Genomic DNA, 16,814 nt, shown 5'->3' with positions numbered 1-16,814 from the left:
GGCTTTTGGAAGGAGGGGAGGGAAAAACGAAAATGAAAAACGAAAAATGGCTGTGGCAGCAAGATGTTAAGAGAAACCGGTCGCCAGCAAACCAGCAATACCTGGTGGAAGTGGGTGACAAATCATTTTTATGTAACCTATAATTATCTTCTATTATCTCTGTACCTTTACTATTCCGTTTTTTAGAGTTCGTGCACTGTATGCTAATGACCATGAAAAAGTAATCTCTTCATTCCTCAAGCCTTTCCGAGTTAACCCCGCCTCCTTGCCTTTGAATGACGCTTACTTTTGATTGACAGCATTCAGGGTGGGCTGGCATAAGAGGAAGAAACGAGACTGCCGGATTATTACCATAAAAGGCGCAAAAAGTTTGCAGACCGTTATTTACGGTCAGATGAGTGGTTTCGTAGAGGGGATAACGCCAATGACGCCTTTTGACAGCAGCGGCCAGTGAGGGATGAGTAGAATTGAATAGGCGAAATGCTGGTGACAGGTTCCCTTTAAGCCACAGCACCGCCTTTTCACGGGACTGTGTCATAGAGCGAGTGCCGGTCTATCTAATCTGAAGGCCGATGCCGCGGTCAATAGCAACCATGGCATCTAGGTGGTTTTCAGAGCAAGGGTTTAGCTAATAACGATCACATCAGATGTGATTGTGATTACCTGGATGCTGCACGTCAGAGACACACAGAACTATCTTTCAGTCGGACGGTCAGCTCAGCTGAACTGACAGCCGCGGATTTGACAGAACGGTAGTTTCTATGTATACAGGATACATAAAGGATGTATCTTAAATGTTAGAATTTTTTTTTTTTTTTTTTTTTTTTTTTAAACAAGTCATTTTAAAAGCGGTTTTAAATAACAATGTATTTTAAAACAAATTGCATCAAAGGTGTACATAGTTACGTATGCATTTTGAAACCCCCTTCAAAAATCCTGCGTTTGCGCATTATATTATTGATATTATATCATCTCAATTTATATAGGGCACTGGCACAGCTCCCAGGGTACAGAAATAGGGGCTACGCATTATATGGCATCCTTTGATTTCCACTGTTCCTCTAGAGCTGGGCACTAGACACAGCCCTCAGCTGTAGTTTATTGCGGGATGCCCAAGTCAGTAAACTACCCTGTATTACCTCAGTCCCTTTAACGGTTTATTATCGAGTGGAGATAAAACCCATTTCCTCATACGACATGGCAGCACCTGAAAGTGACCCATAACTAATATTACATTAAATTAGAAAAAAATAATGACATAATATATACTTCTAATAGTGTAGACAACAGTGTATGCACTAAAGTGGGTAATGCAATCTACCCGGACACTTCAACAGTATATGGCTACAGACGGCATGTAGACTGTACAGGGAAGGAAGCGATCTATTGTGGCGCGCACAGAGCCCTCATCACCTGTCGGAGCCTTTCATGACCGTGTTGGACTTCACTTTGAAGGGCTTGGCAAACATGACTGAAGTCTGCTAAGAAAATAGCGGGCAGCGAGAAAAGAAGCCAGTGTCTACATGCAGCATGAATCATTCCCTGGGGGCTGCCATGTTTGGTCCGTCCCTTAATGTTGTCCCCCTGGAAACAAGGTACGCTCGGAACGTGCTCTTCCGCTGTTGTCGTGACTGGAGTGTCTGTAGTTATAAAGCTCCGCTTTGTACTTCTACGTGGCATAAACTGTACACAGGAACTATATTGGTGTACAGATGAGTGAAATACTTGTTTCTCCAAATATATATTAAACTATCTGTATAGGTAGGTGGATATTGTCCCTTTCCCCTAAATAGCAGCCAGACTTCCCACATTTAATGCCAGTGTCCCCCTAAAGTGCAAACCAGAGAGGCACATTTAAAGGATTTCTTCATCTGAACAACCCTCTTTTAATTTGTAGTATCCCAATGGTGATATGATTGTGGGGGTGTCCTGCTGCTAGAAACCCAGCCAGTTCAGAAGTATCTATATAATATATAGCCAAAAGTATGTGAACACCCCTTCTTATTATTGAGTTCAGGTGTTTCAGCTGCACCCATTGCAAACTGGCATATAAAATTAAGCACACAGCCATACGATCTCCATAGACAAATATTGCTAGTAGTAAGAGCTCAGTGACTCTAATCCACGTGACTCTAATCTGTGTGATTTTTATTATTTTTCCCTGCTGTATAAGAACAGGGTTACAAAAACCTAATTGTCATGCATTCACACTGCTTATTTTCAGCCGTTTTTCTGGCCGTAAACGCCCCGAAAAACGGCTAAAAATACAGGCTGAACGCCTCCCAACATCTGCCCATTGATTTCAATTGGAAAACCGGCGTTTCGTTCCAACGGGGCGTTTTTTTACACGGCCGTTTGAAAAAATGGCCCGTAAAAAAACGCCTTGTAAAAAGATGTGCAGTGAACTTAGTGGGATGCAGGTATAGTACATTCTGTATATTCTAGTACGATTTGTCAAATATATTTGTATTGTAGCCGATTACATTAGACGTGTATAAAACACATGTCAATCTCAAGTCTTCCCTCCGAGTGTTGCATAATGCATTTATTCCTGATGTATTGGAATATTTCCAAAAGATAATGTCTTAACCTCTTAGCAGGAAACATTACAAGGTCATGGAAGACATGAAAAGTCTTTACATAGTTATAGTCAGTCCATATAATATAGTCGGTAGGTCATGGCACAATTTACCCTCAAAGGGTGTGTTCACACGACCTAAAATGCCTTGAAAAACTGCTAAAAATACAGAGACTGAATGCCTCAAAACATCTGCCCAAAACATCATCCCTCCTGCTAGAACACGCTGGCGACACTGCGGTGTGGCCGGCGTGTGGAGGGGGATTTAGAAACTGGCCTAATGGTGACTGCGGCAGACAGAGCTAGCCCCCTCCCTCCTCCTGGGACACAGTGAGGGAGGGGGCCTTATGCTGCCGTCACCAATAGGCTTTGCCAGTTTCTCTTTTCCCTTTACAAATGCTGACCATACTACCTGTGAACAACTACACAGACAGTGGCGGATTTTCATACGGACAGTTTGGGTGGCCGCCCGGTACCCAAGGCTGCTTAATATACCCATATGATAATTTTCTCACTGGTACCAGCTGGTCCCTACTCCCTGTGCACATCTTAGGGAGTCCGGCGCAGAGGAGGAAGGGGCAAAGTGAGGAGAGAGCAGGAGTAAGAAAAGAGTTGGACAGATGCAGTGGCTGTGATACAAGAAGAGTGGCACGGAGGCAGAAAAAAGAGACCTGAAGCCCTGAGAGGCAGCGACAGCCTGCTACATGGAGGTAGCTTACCAGACTGCACAGTGGAGCCAGAGTAGTGAAGCTCCTAGGGACGGAACTTAAGATGGTGCGGCGCAGCAGAAAGGCGTTAGCCCCATGAGAGGCAGCAGGTACTGAGATTGGGGGCACTGAGGTTCTGCACATTGCGAATTTGGCAAAACCCACAACAAAACTGCTTTGGCTTATGACCTCTGGCACTAATAAGTGCAGAACCTGCAGACATAAGGTCATATGACATATGTGTTCAGGTTCTGAAGCCGGAGGGCAGAACAGAAAGGTTCCATACTGTGGTCTGTATATATTTAGTGGTTTATATTAGTTTAGGGGGTGTGGTCTGGGGTCTGTATTTATTTAGGGAGCTGGCCTGGGGTCTGTATTTATTTAGGGAGCTGGTCTGGTGTTGCTACAGAGGCTGGCAATGGTTGCAGGGGCCAAAAATCTCTCACAGGAAACTCTGCAGTCACGAGAAGTTCTCATGGCATTCTGGACTGGATAGAGAAGATAAGGAAAGAGAATGTCTAAAGTCACAGAAGACGTCACCTGTGAGGCACTAGATTTATAGACGAGCTTTCACCTCTTTTAACATGTCTGTTATGGTAAACTCTTGTATTCCTTAAAAAGTCTCTGTGTAGCCCAGGACTATTACCATTCCCCTTTTTAAGAGGATGTGTCCCTACACAGTCTGATAATGTTAACAATGATTGCATACTGTCAGACTCTGTTGGGACACAGCTCTTTGACAAGGGAAATGGTAATATCCAGTTGTCAAGGCTTGCACAGAAAGATGGTGTTAAAGGGTAACTAAACGTTCAACAAACTTCTGACGTCATAGCTACATGTCAGAAGTTTTGATTAATGGGGGTCCGATCACTAAGACCCCCACCAATCGCTAAAACTAAACGGCAGAAGCGCTCTTGTGCGTGCTCAGCCGCTTAGTTTCTGTTCACCTTTTTCCGGAAAGCCGATGTAGCGGAGTATGGACTCATAGACTTTCTATTGAGTCCGTACACTGCTACGTTAATTTCAGGAAAAGCCAAACAGAAACGAAGCAGCTGAGCTCTCACACGAGTGCTTCTGTCGCTTCGTTATAGCGATTGGTGGTTTTCTCAGTGCTCGGACCCCCACCAATCAAAACTTATGACATGTCACTATGACAGTTTATTTATATTAGTATTAGTTACACCTTAACTATAGGCATGGCAGGAAGCGGTGGGGAAGGGAGGGCCCAAGTTTGGGGAACAGCCGAGGGCTTATGGTCTATCTAATCCACAACTGGCAATAGACCAGGTTCTCATTCCACACACGCCATCACCGCCAACCAGGTCAAGGGGGCCCTACTCATTAATAATGCCACAGTGAGTCCCTCTGCCTCCCATTACAGAACTGCTGACTGCCCTCTATATGAAGTCACTCTTGTGCCTCATCCCGTCAGCCAATATCAGAGAGACCCTGCTTTCTAAGCTCCTCTGTTATTGGCTGACACTTGATGATGCACAAGCCAAGTGTCTGCCTAGCCCAGAAGCTGCACTGGATGCAGACTGTGTAGGCAGGTGACAATGTTTAGGTAACTTTATCGGTAAGAGCTATCCTATTCAGTGCCTTTAAAACAATGTAGCCTAACATGAATTTGTCAAATGTATAAAAATGTCATCATTTTTGCAAAAATTTTTTATGATAGATACGATATTTAAGAATAATTTTGATCCTCAAAAGTTTCTCAAGTGACAGTAAAACATCCATATATAAGTACTGAGACTTTTTTTTTAAGCTTTTTATGATAACTAAAATGTTAGGTGTTTTATAGAAGTGTGGTGGGGCGTTGCTTGTTTTTCATATATTTATCAATGTCTAAAGACAGAATCTTGTCTTAGAAATGTGGAGCACATACACAACAGGTCAAACTACTGCCTGTTTTATTACAGTATAAGAGACATTTATAATGGGCTGTGAGGCATTTTAATGAATATGTTGCTCAGATTCATGTTTTTACACGGTCCAGAACTTGTCCCAGTGAAATTATTAATAAACCTTCCCCCATTATTGAAGCATATTTAGCATCCCTTAAAAGATTATTCTTTTTCCATTCCGGAAACTACCCTACAAACAAACAGCAAGAGAATTTGTGAGTAACATGGAAAAAATAACAGATGGCATGAAATAGATTGATAACGGATTACTTCTGAATGTGCAATACAAGTCAACATAAAAGTAATTATGCGCTCACTGTCAAGAAAAGCAGTGTCTCGCCTGCCAACTGTGACCGCCTCCTCACCCAGGAGAAAATGGAAAAAATTTACACAAAGATTTGATGATGATTGGAGCTATCACTTGGAATTTAACCCCTTGCTGTAGCTGCCAGTTTTGACCTTCCTGACAGCCACATTTTTTCAAATCTGACGTGTCACTTTGTGTGGTAATGACTTTGGAATTCATTTACATATCCAAGTGATTTTGAGATTGTTTTCTCATGACACATACTTTATGTTGGTGTAAAAATTTGATTGTTTTATTTGTGAAAAACACCAAAGTTTATTGAAAATTTTGAAAACTTAGCATTTATCTAAATGTTATATTCTCTCCTTGTAAGACAGATAGGAATACCGCACAAAATAGTTACTAATTAATATTTTCCAATTCAATTCTGTAGTGGCTTTGAGGGGTTTAAATGTTAGAAACAAACCATAAATCACCCCGTTTTGAAAACTGCCCCCCCCCTCAAAGTATTTAAAACAGCATTTTGGAAGTATCCTAACCATTCTGGCGTTTCACAAATAATTAACCCCTTCCCTCTTTGGCCACTTTAGTCCTTCCTGACAGAGCCTCACTTTTCAAATCTGACATGTGTCACTTTATGTGGTAATAACTTCGGAATGCTTTCACCTATCCAAGCAATTCTGAGATTGTTTTCTCATGACACATTGGACTTTATGTTACTGCCAAAATTTGCTCAATACATTCAGTATTTAATTGTGAAAAACGTGAAAATTTTGCAGAAAAATTGCAACAATTAGCATTTTTCTCAATTTAAATGTATCTGCTTGTAAGACAGGCAGTTATAACACACAAAATTGTTCGTAATTAACATCCCCCATATCTCTACTTTAGATTGGAATCATTTTCTGAACATTCTTTTATTTTACTAGGACGTTACAAGGCTTAGAACTTTAGCAGCCACTTCTCACATTTTCAAAAAAAATTCAAAAGGCTATTTTTGCAGGGGCCAGTTCAGTTGTGAAGTGGCTTTGATGGCCTTATATATTAGAACACAGAAAGTATTACCAGAGAAATGCAACTCCATATTTATTGCTCAGGTTCTGCAGATTTAGGAAATATCCCACATGTGGCCCTAGTGTGGTAATGTACAGAAGCACAGGCCTCAGAAGCAAAGGAGCACCTAGAGGATTTTGGGGCCTTCTTTTTTTAGAATATATTTTAGGCACAATGTCAAGTTTGAAGGGCTTTTGCGGTGCCAAAACAGTGGGAAAATCCCCAAAAGTGACCCCATATGGGAAACAACACACCTCAAGGAAATTATCTAGGGATATAGTGAGAATTTTGACCCCACAGGTTTATTGCAGAAATTATTGTAAGTAGGCCGTAAAAATTAAAATCTTCATTTTTTTAAAGAAAATGTGTTTAGCTAATCTTTTTTCATTTCCATAAGGACTAAAGGGGAAAAAGCCTGCAACATTTGTAAAGCATTTCTCCCGAGCGGTGGCATAACTATCGCAGTAGCAGCAGTTGCTACGGGGCCCAAGGCTTGAGGGGGCCCATGCTGCCAGCCGACACGCCACCACTACATACCCGGTGGCGCCGCTAGCAGCCGTTATGACTGCTACAGCGGTAGTGACGCTACTACGGTGCTCGTGCCGCTGAGCCTCTAACATGTATGGGCCAGGCGACACAGGCCCTCTCATGCCGGGAGCGTCGCTAGCACCAGAGGGGGCCCCGCTGCTAGCGACAGTCACCCCCTCTTGCAGTAAGTGTACCTGCGTCTATAGCACGCAGGTACAAATACATGCATCAGCGCTGGATAGCCGGGCACGTTCTGTGCCCACCATTAAGCGCCTTACAATGACGCTGATTGGTGGGGCAAAAAGACTTGCCCCGCCAATCAGCGCCTTTCTTTTTTTTAAATCAAACCAATTTTATTGATACGAACACAGAAATGAAATAACACAGTAACATTCACATTTCAATTTTCCAACATCGTATACAATAGTGACAGCATATCAGGAAATCCCCAACTTCCCCCCTTTCCCCCCTCCCCACACGGCCCCCCACTATATCTCCGCCCTTGTTTCTAGTACCATTCCTGGTCAGAGCACATGTCTCTTACCAAGTTTCCCCACCACCCCTTTTTGCTCCAGACTCTATCACCTCCAGTTCCTCAGACGACTCTCGCCCTTATTCTGCTCAGTTCAGGTGTCAGCACCTCAGGACAGGCCAACCATCTGCTCCATTGTTTCTCAAATTTTTTTTCCGTGCCCCTTTTAGAAAATATCTTATGCTCCATCAGGATATTATAGTTCAACATTCCTACAATTTCCCTCATCCTTGGTGGCTCCGCGTCCAGCCAGTGTTTAGCAATGCATTTCCTCGTTTGATATAATATCTTGGCAATTGCCAGGCTTGCCATTCTGTCACTCTCCAATTCTCCCACCGCTCCCAACAACATAACTTTAGGGTCTGCCGCCAATTCCCGACCATACACCTGCTTTATCAGATCCAATATTTCCCCCCATAGGGTCCTCAGAGCCTCACATGACCAAAACATATGCAGTATATCCGCCTTCTCTTCCGTGCACCTAGGACATTTAGCATCCGCTCTAATACCCATCTGTTTTAATACCCACGAGGTGCGGTACACTCTATGTATCAGGAAGAGTTGGGATCTCCTCTGCGCCAGACTAAGTGATAAGTGACATGTGGACGCTAATATCTCCTCCCACTCCTCCTCAGTCAATGGACCAACATCCTGTTCCCATTTCGCTTTTACCAGCACCATTGGGTTTCCCAGGTGTTTGGACAGTAAGCTCCTGTACGCCATTGAGATCAGGCCTTTGGTCGTGTCAGCCCTTCCCACATACTCCAGGACCCCAAGAGCGCAGACCGTCAGGTACACCACATGCACCTGCACCTGTAGGGCATGACGGATCTGCAAATATTGATAAAACATATTGTGCTCCAGTGGAAATAGGTCTTTCAACTGCTGAAATGATCTCAACCCGTTATCATCATACAAGTGTTGTATTCGTCTAACCCCTGCCAACTCCCATTTTTGCATGCCCTCTAATTGGTATAATTCCCACAGGACCGGATTATGCCATAGGGGAGTATATTTGGTGCACATTCCCACTCCCAGGATCTGTTTGCATTGCCACCATATTTTATGTATCAGGAGTAACGTTGGTTTAGCACTCGCCAATCTCTTAAAGGTATGCGCTTCCAGACCCTCTAGTGGGTTGAGTCCTCCCCCCATATATGACAATAAACGTGCACTGGAGCCCCAAGTCTCTGTGTCCTCCCATCCCTTAAATTGTTGGCTCTGGGCAGCCAGGTAATATATCCAGGCATTTGGCAGCGCTACCCCCCCTTCGTCTTTGGGCAATTGCAATTTCTCCAATTTAATCCTTGGAACCCCTTTTTTCCAGACCAGATCCCGAAAGAGATTGTGCAATCGTCTGAACCAGTGTTTAGGTATCCATACTGGGGAGTTATGAAGAATGTATAAAACTTGAGGCATAAGGATCATCTTGATTAGATTAGTCCTCCCCAGAGCAGAGAGCGGGAGCCTGTTCCAGGCATCCACCTTATGTTTCACCTTGAGCAGCAGTGGTGAAACATTCAAAGACATGTAGTCTTGGACCCTAGCCGTCACCTTAACCCCTAGGTACGTAAATTCAGAGACTATCGGAATCCGGAGTCCCACTCCAGTATCTACAATATTCACTGTGTCAAGTGGCATCAGAGCAGACTTGGTCCAGTTAATATTTAATCCTGAGAACTCCCCAAACCTTGTGATCGTATCCATTACTACCTGCAGTGTATTCTCAGTGTCCGTCATATATATTAAAATATCGTCTGCATATAATGAAATTTTTTCCTCCATTTCCCCATATTGCAAGCCTCTTATGCGCTCCTTCTGTCTTATGAGGCACGCCAGTGGCTCTACCGCCAAGGCGAATAGTAATGGTGACAGTGGGCACCCCTGTCGCGTACCCCGGGCCAGTGAAAATTTCTCAGACATTGCACCATTCACCCGTATGCGGGCTGTAGGGGCCACATACAACAACTGTACCAACTTCACGAAGTTAGGGCCGAATCCCATCTTTTCTATTACCCGCCATAAATACCCCCATTCTACGCAGTCGAACGCTTTTGCGGCATCTAACGTTAGCACCGCCCTTCCTCCTTGCTCATCCGGTGTCGCCTGAAGATTTAAAAACAGCCGCCTGAGGTTGACCGCCGTCGATTTGGAGGGCATGAACCCCGATTGGTCTTCATGCACAACATGCTGTACCACCCTCTTCAGCCTCAGCGCCAATATCTTGACATCCGATGTCAACAAGGATATTGGTCTGTAGGACTCCGGTAATTGACTGTCTTTCCCCTCTTTTGGGAGAACCACTATCGTAGCCTCATATAGGGAGTCTGGTAGTTTACCTCTGTCAAAACTATCCTGCAAAGTACTCAAATATTCTGGCGCTAGTTCCGTCCCATATTCCTTATAGATTTCCCCCGGTAACCCATCTGGACCCGGAGCTTTCTCATTTGCCATATCCCTTATCGCCTGTTCCAACTCCTCCAGTGAAATAGGGGTCTCCAAGCTTTCACGGTCCTCCCGGCCCAAGGTAGGCAAATTAATGTTTCCCAGGTACTCGTCCAATTGCTGTGTGTCGTAATGCACTTTGGATGTATATAGGTCAGTGTAAAACCGCTGAAATATGTGCAGGATTTGCCCCGTGTCTGTCTCCACCCGCCCCCCCTCCCCCCTAAGGCCATGAATGAAATTATTACTCCCATGCGGTTTTTCCATCCTAGCGAGTATTCTCCCCGCCGTTTCCCCTTCTTCATAATATTGCTGTTTAAGGAATAATCTTTTATTATCCGCCATTGTTAGTTGGTGATTTTTTAACAACGTCTGTGCCTCCACCCAATGTCTAAGTGTCTCCTCGGACCCCTCTTCTACATGTCTCCCTTCTGTTTCTGTCACCCGATCCTCTAAACTTTCTCCCAGCTGGCTAGATTTAGTTTTAATTTCGTTTAATATGTTGAATGAATACTCCTCTCAACCATGCTTTCATGGCATCCCATAACACTCCCCGCGGCACTGACTCAGTATTAAAATTAAAATATTCTTTTATCAGGTTCCGTATTTCCCCGCCATCCATCAATCTTAACCAAAACGCATTCAGCTTCCAATTCCCGGGGTTCCTGGTATGCCTTACACCCACTTCCAGCGTCACTGCCATCGGAGAGTGGTCTGACAACGCCCTCTGTAGGTATTCTATTTGCGCTATGTACGGCACCGCTGAAGCTGAGCATGCTACCAAGTCTACTCGCGAAAGTGACTGAAATGTGGATGATGCACACGAGTACTGCCTCACCCCTGGATGTTTATCTCTCCAAATATCCCGCAGACCCAATTCCTCCATTAATCTTCCAAAGGCAGTCAGGTCTCCTCTTTGCCCTCCTCCTCCTCTATGAAACCTATCCAACCCTTCAGACATCACTGCATTAAAATCCCCCATCACGATTAGCGGTACCTCAGGCCATCTGGAGAGTTTCTCCGTAACTCGTTTCAGTACAGTGCTAGAATAAGGCGGAGGGATATACAACACTACCAGAATACACTCCCAGTGATATATAGTACAGTGCACTCCCACATACCTCCCCTCCTCATCCGAGAAAGACGAATGACAGACAAAGGGAAGACTCCTGTGTATCAGCAAACTCACCCCCCTGGAATAAGTCGTATGAAAGGAGTGAAACCCATGTGCGATCCACACTCTCTGCAATAAGGATACAGACTCTCTAGTCAGATGCGTTTCTTGCAACCCCACTATCAGGGCATTTTGTTGTTTAACCCAGTTAAAGATTGCCTGCCGTTTCCTAGCTTCCCGTATTCCCCGGACGTTCCAGGAAAGACATTTAACCGATCCCATCAGGCGTCATATCTTTAAGAAATCTGTTACTCCTCCAGCCTGCTCCAGTCAAGATATTAGGCCGTGCGTTCCCTCCCTCCTCCCCACCCCCCCCAACAAAACCTCCCCTCCGAAAAGGGTCAGAGCGACATGTACTGTCTCTCCTATCCAGCAGAAACGCACCATAGTGCGAACTTTTGACATGCCCTATTGGCATCTCTCTTTGAACCGTTTAACTTTCTCACCACTTCCAGTGAGCGCTGGCTCCCACTGCTATTCGCATGTATTAAACAATCCCACACAATCAGCAGAATTTACAGATACATTAGGTACCCAGTAACAATCCCACAATAACATTGCCATCAGGTGCAGCCATTCTTGTTAAAAGGATACCACCCTGCTGTGTTTCAGACAAGGGTGTTCACACACTTCGGAGAACTGCATAATAACATATAATATGCTACAGTCCCGCAAACGCCAACATGGCTCCAGACTTCACCGCCCAGGCGGGCTTTCACGCATCTTCTTCTCCAGCCGGCCTCCGCAACCGTGCCTCATTGCTATCCAGCCATCTTGCAGCCTCTCTGGGGTTCTCAAAGAATGAAGCAGTCCCAAAAGCAACCACCCGCAATTTGGCCGAATACATCATGGAGTATGGTATGGACAAGTTCCTCAGACATTTCTTGACATCCCAGTATTGCAGCCGCTTCTTCTGTACATCCGCGGAGAAATCCGGATAAAAGGATATTTTGGCGCCATTGATGGAGATATCCTGCCGTTCCCTTGCCTTCCTCAGTATTTTATCTCTGTCCTTGTAGTGCAACAGCTTCACTAAGACCGGCCTCGGGGGCCTCCCTGGTGGTCCCGGTCTGGTAGGTACTCTGTGCGCTCTTTCAACAGCATATAAAGGAGACAGTTCATCCCGGCCAAACTTCTCCAACAGCCATTTTTCAAAAAACTCATCCGAGTTATTGCCCTCCGTTTTTTCCGGCACTCCGACCAAACGCACGTTGTTTCTGCGTAGCCGATTCTCTAAATCATCCGCCTTAGCCTGCAGGGCCACCACCGCCAAGGACTGAGAATGCACATCCCGCCTGAGCTCCGGCAGAACATCTTCCACTTCAGACACTCTCCCTTCAATAACTGTGGTTCTTTCTGCCACTTTCTGTAAGTCATTACGTAACAGCAGTATATCTTCCTTCAGGCTTCCCACCTGCCCGGTCAGCACAGATAAAATTGAGGAGTTCTGCTTTACCGCAGCGAATATATCTGCAAGGGAAGGCTCCTTCACCTGGTCTCTCCTGCTATGCGTTCTGCCTCCATCTTCCTCCACACGCCTGTCCCGCCGCTGACTCCCCAGCTCTTCCTCCTCCTCACTCACCGATTCCTCTCCCAGCACGGAGTATCTGGAACCTGAGGCCATGCTGTCTGCCTTCCCACTGCCAGCCACCGGCGTCTTGCCTGCTGCAGATCCGCTCGCACGAGGGGTTCTTGCAAATCTCTCCAGCCTGTCTGCCGCTTCAGACCGCATGTGCCTGCTCCTGCATTCAGTCTCCTCGGCGCCATCTTGCCTTCTCGGCCCCGGACTCGCCGGCGGCGTTTTTTGCTTCTTAGAACGGGTAATTGCAGCTGTATTAAGCGGTACGACTCCTCCAGCCTCCAGATCGGTGAATATTACCGGGTAATTCAGGGATAAACAGTACTTTCAGGATGAATACAGCAGGAGCTCCAGCCACACACGTCCTCTTACATCTGCTGCTAGGCCACGCCCCCAATCAGCGCCTTTCAATGACGCTAGCGGCAAGATTACGTCATTGCACCGCTTCCGTGCTTGAATGGATCCTTTGAACGATCTGCATTGCCACCGGACAGCACGGGAACGGGATCAGGATGAGTTTTTTTTTTCTACTAAAACTGAGTGGCGTTATCTACAGTGGGGGCTCTATCTACATGGGGGGTCTCTATGTGGGGATGTGGGCCACTATATACAGGGTGGGTCTATATGTGGGGATGTGGGCAACTATATACAGGGGGGTCTATATGTGGGCCACTATATACAGGGTGGTCTATATGTGGGGATGTGGGCCACTATATACAGGGGATCTATATGTGGGACACCATCTACAGGCAAGTCTATATGTGGGGCACTATCTACAGGGGGGTCTATATGTGGGGCACTATCTACAGGGGGGTCTAAATGTGGGGCACTATATACAGGGGGAGCTATATGTGGGACACTATATACAGGGGTGGGTTACCTGTGGGGCACTAGCTACAGGGGACTATATGTAGGGCACTGTCTACAGGGGTGGGCTATATTTGGGACACTATATACAGGGCGAGCTATATGTGAGGTACTATCTACAGAGGTGGGCTATACGTGGAGCACTAGCTATAGGGGAAGCTATGTGAAGGGCAGCACAGTGGCTCAGTGGTTAGCACTATTGCCTTGCAGCTCTGGAGTCCATATGTGGGTACTTTCTACTGAGGGCTGTATGTGGGGCACTATCTACAGGGGCTTCTATGTAGGGCACTATCTACAGGGGACTATGGGGGCACTATCTACAGGGGGCACGTTGTGTGTGTGTGTGTGTGTGTGTGTGTGTGTGTGTGTGTGTGTGTGTGTGTGTGTGTGTGTGGGGGGGACACAGTGTATGGTACTATTATAATCAGGGACACAGTGTATGTGTATTAACTTCGTATATAGGTGCAGAAATTTTTTAAATGTGAGAAGCTAAAGACATCTGAGCGGAAAACTGCAGAAATGGGTCGTGGCCGGGAGAAATCCATCATAGAGGTCTGGACCGGAGGGAGAAGAAAATAATTAGAATCTGAAATGTCACCGGTGAGTCACTTAATGTAAATGTTTATTCTGCCTCTAATCAGTACTGTAGTCACTCTATGATCTGCAGCGAGATGATGGGTGGTATGATTCTTTTTTTGTGAAACAGCATCTCCCAGCATATCCTTACTATTGTTCGAGCCATGCTTGGAGTTGTAATTTTACGCCGTACAAACCTGCACTAGATAGGTTGCACTAAATTGAGCTGTATTTGTTCTGGTGTTGTATATATGTACTGTAGCTTGGTTCTTGGGCTGTATATGTGTACTGATCTTGGTTCTGATGCTGTATTTAAGTACTGAGTTTTGTTCTGGTGCTGTATATATGTAGGAGACTTGTTCTGGTGCTGTATATATGTAATGAGCTTGGTTCTGGGGATATATATATATGTACTGAGCTTGGTTCTGGTGCTGTATTTATGTACTGAGCTTGGTTCTGGGGATGTATATATGTACTGAGCATGGTTCTGGTGCTGTATTTATGTACTGGGATGTATATATGTACTGAGCTTTCTTCTGGTATTGTATATATGTACTGAGCTTTGTTCGAGTGCTGTATTTAGGTACTGAGCTTTGTTCTGCTGCTGTATAAATGTACTGAGCTTAGTTCTGGTGCTGTATATATGTCAGAGCTTGGTTCGAGTGCTGTATTTATGTACTGAGCTTGGTTGTGTTACTGTATATATGTATGAGCTTGGTTCTGGAGCTATAATGAAATAGGATATATTTATAATAACAAAATTGCAGGGCAGATGTAATTGTTCTCAATTCATTGTATATTTCATGGGAACCTGTCTGGTAGTTTTAACGCCTTGAACCACCACCATGCGGTAATACATGACCTGACAATATTTCCAAATGTATGTTTTTTTTCAGATGCAGGCAAAATCGTTAAAAAACACTTTTAAAACGGCGCATGCTGTATGCTAATTACTCATTAAAGTGTCATGGGGCGGTGCCGCTATCCTGAAAAGTCACATAGTCCTGCCTCCAAACCCACCTTTCCATGTTTGATTGACATCCCCCTGGCTGATACAACTTTCTCGGATGTGCCATTGCCTTTTGGCCCTATATAAAAGGGGGGCTGTGTGGCACTATACACAAGGGGGAGCTGTGTGGCACTATACACAAGGGGGAGCTGTGTGGCACTATACACATGGAGCTGTGTGGCACTATATACAAGGGGCTGTGTGGCACTACTAAGGGGGGGGCTGAGGCTCTATCTACAGGGGTCTGTGTGTGGAACTATCTACTAAGGGGGGCTGTGAGGCACTATATACAAGGGAGGGGGCTGTGTGGCACTATATACAGTGGGAGCTGTATAGCGCTATATACAGTGGGGCCTTATGGTGATATCTACAGAGGGCTCTATAGCACTGGCACAAGGGGGAGGTTGGGGGCGCTATCTACAAGTGGGGTGTGACACTGTCTATAGGCAGGGCTGTATAGCACTGTCTACAGGGGGCTGTATGGCACATTCTACAGGGGGCACTATCTATAAGGGGGGCTGCTTGTGGCACCTGGGGGGGACCCAGGTCAAGAGTTTGCTATGGGGCCCAGTCTTTCCTAGTTATGCCCCTGTTCCCGAGTAAAACAATATCCCACATGTGGTCATAAACGGCTGTTTGGACGCACAGCAGGGTTTAGAAGGGAAAGGAGTGCTATTTGGCTTTTGGTGCTCAAATTTAGCAGGAATGGCCATGTCGCATTTGCAAAGCCCCTGAGGGAACAAAACAATGGAAACCCCCCCACAAGTGTCCCCATTTTGGAAACTACACCCATTGAGGAAATTATCTAGAGGTATAGTGAGCATTTTGACCGCACCAGTTTTTTGCAGAAATTATTGGAATTAGGGCATGAAAATTTGAATCTACATTTTTTCAGAGAGAATTTAGATTTAGCAAATTTTTTTTAATTTCCACAAGGACACTAAAGGGGAAACAGCCCGCAAAATTTGTAAAGCAATTTCTCCCGAGTAAAACAATACCCCATATATGGTCATGAACTGCTGTTTGGACACACGCCAGGGCTTAGAAGGGAAGTGCTATTTGACTAATGGAGGTCACATTTAGCAGGAATGGTTTGCGGAGGCCATGTCGCATTTGCAAAGCCCCTGATGGGACAAAACAATTAAAATGCCCCTGAGGAATTCATCTAGGGGTGTAGTGGCCATTTTGACCCCACAGGTGTTTCATAGACTTTATTAGAATTGGGTAGTAAAAATAAATACAATTCCTTTTCTTTAATAAGATGTAGATTTAGCTAACACTTTTTCATTTTCTCAACCAATAAAGGAAAAAAAGAACACCAACATTTGTAAAGCAATTTCTCCAGAGTACCCCATATGTGGTCATAAACTGCTGTTTGGGCACACGGTAGTGCTCAGAAAGAAAGGAGCAGCTTTTGGAGTGCAGATTTTGCTGGATTGGTTTCTGGTCGCTATGTTGCATTTGCAAAGCCCCTGTGGGACCAAAACAGTGGAAACCCCCAGAACTGACCACATTTTGGAAACTACACCCCTCAAGGTATTTACCTAGGGGC

General features: G+C 45.2%; 1 protein-coding gene across 2 annotated transcripts in view; it reads right to left on the bottom strand.

Annotated features, from left to right (window-relative positions):
• Positions 1-16,814, bottom strand: part of EIF2D (eukaryotic translation initiation factor 2D) — a 114,163-nt gene that overhangs the window by 58,236 nt on the left and 39,113 nt on the right. Inside the window, exon 1 of one of the 2 annotated variants that reach the window (XM_075853701.1) lies at positions 1,414-1,570. The exons of the other annotated variant lie outside the window; for it this stretch is intronic. Coding sequence (XP_075709816.1) covers positions 1,414-1,469 — 56 coding nt within the window. The 5' untranslated portion in view covers positions 1,470-1,570. Of the gene's footprint in view, positions 1-1,413; positions 1,571-16,814 lie in introns of those variants that run through there. 2 annotated transcript variants of the gene reach the window in all.

Source organism: Rhinoderma darwinii, chromosome 2 (assembly GCF_050947455.1).
Source record: "Rhinoderma darwinii isolate aRhiDar2 chromosome 2, aRhiDar2.hap1, whole genome shotgun sequence".
NCBI lineage: Eukaryota > Metazoa > Chordata > Amphibia > Anura > Rhinodermatidae > Rhinoderma > Rhinoderma darwinii.
This window is presented reverse-complemented; position numbering and strand designations above follow the sequence as displayed.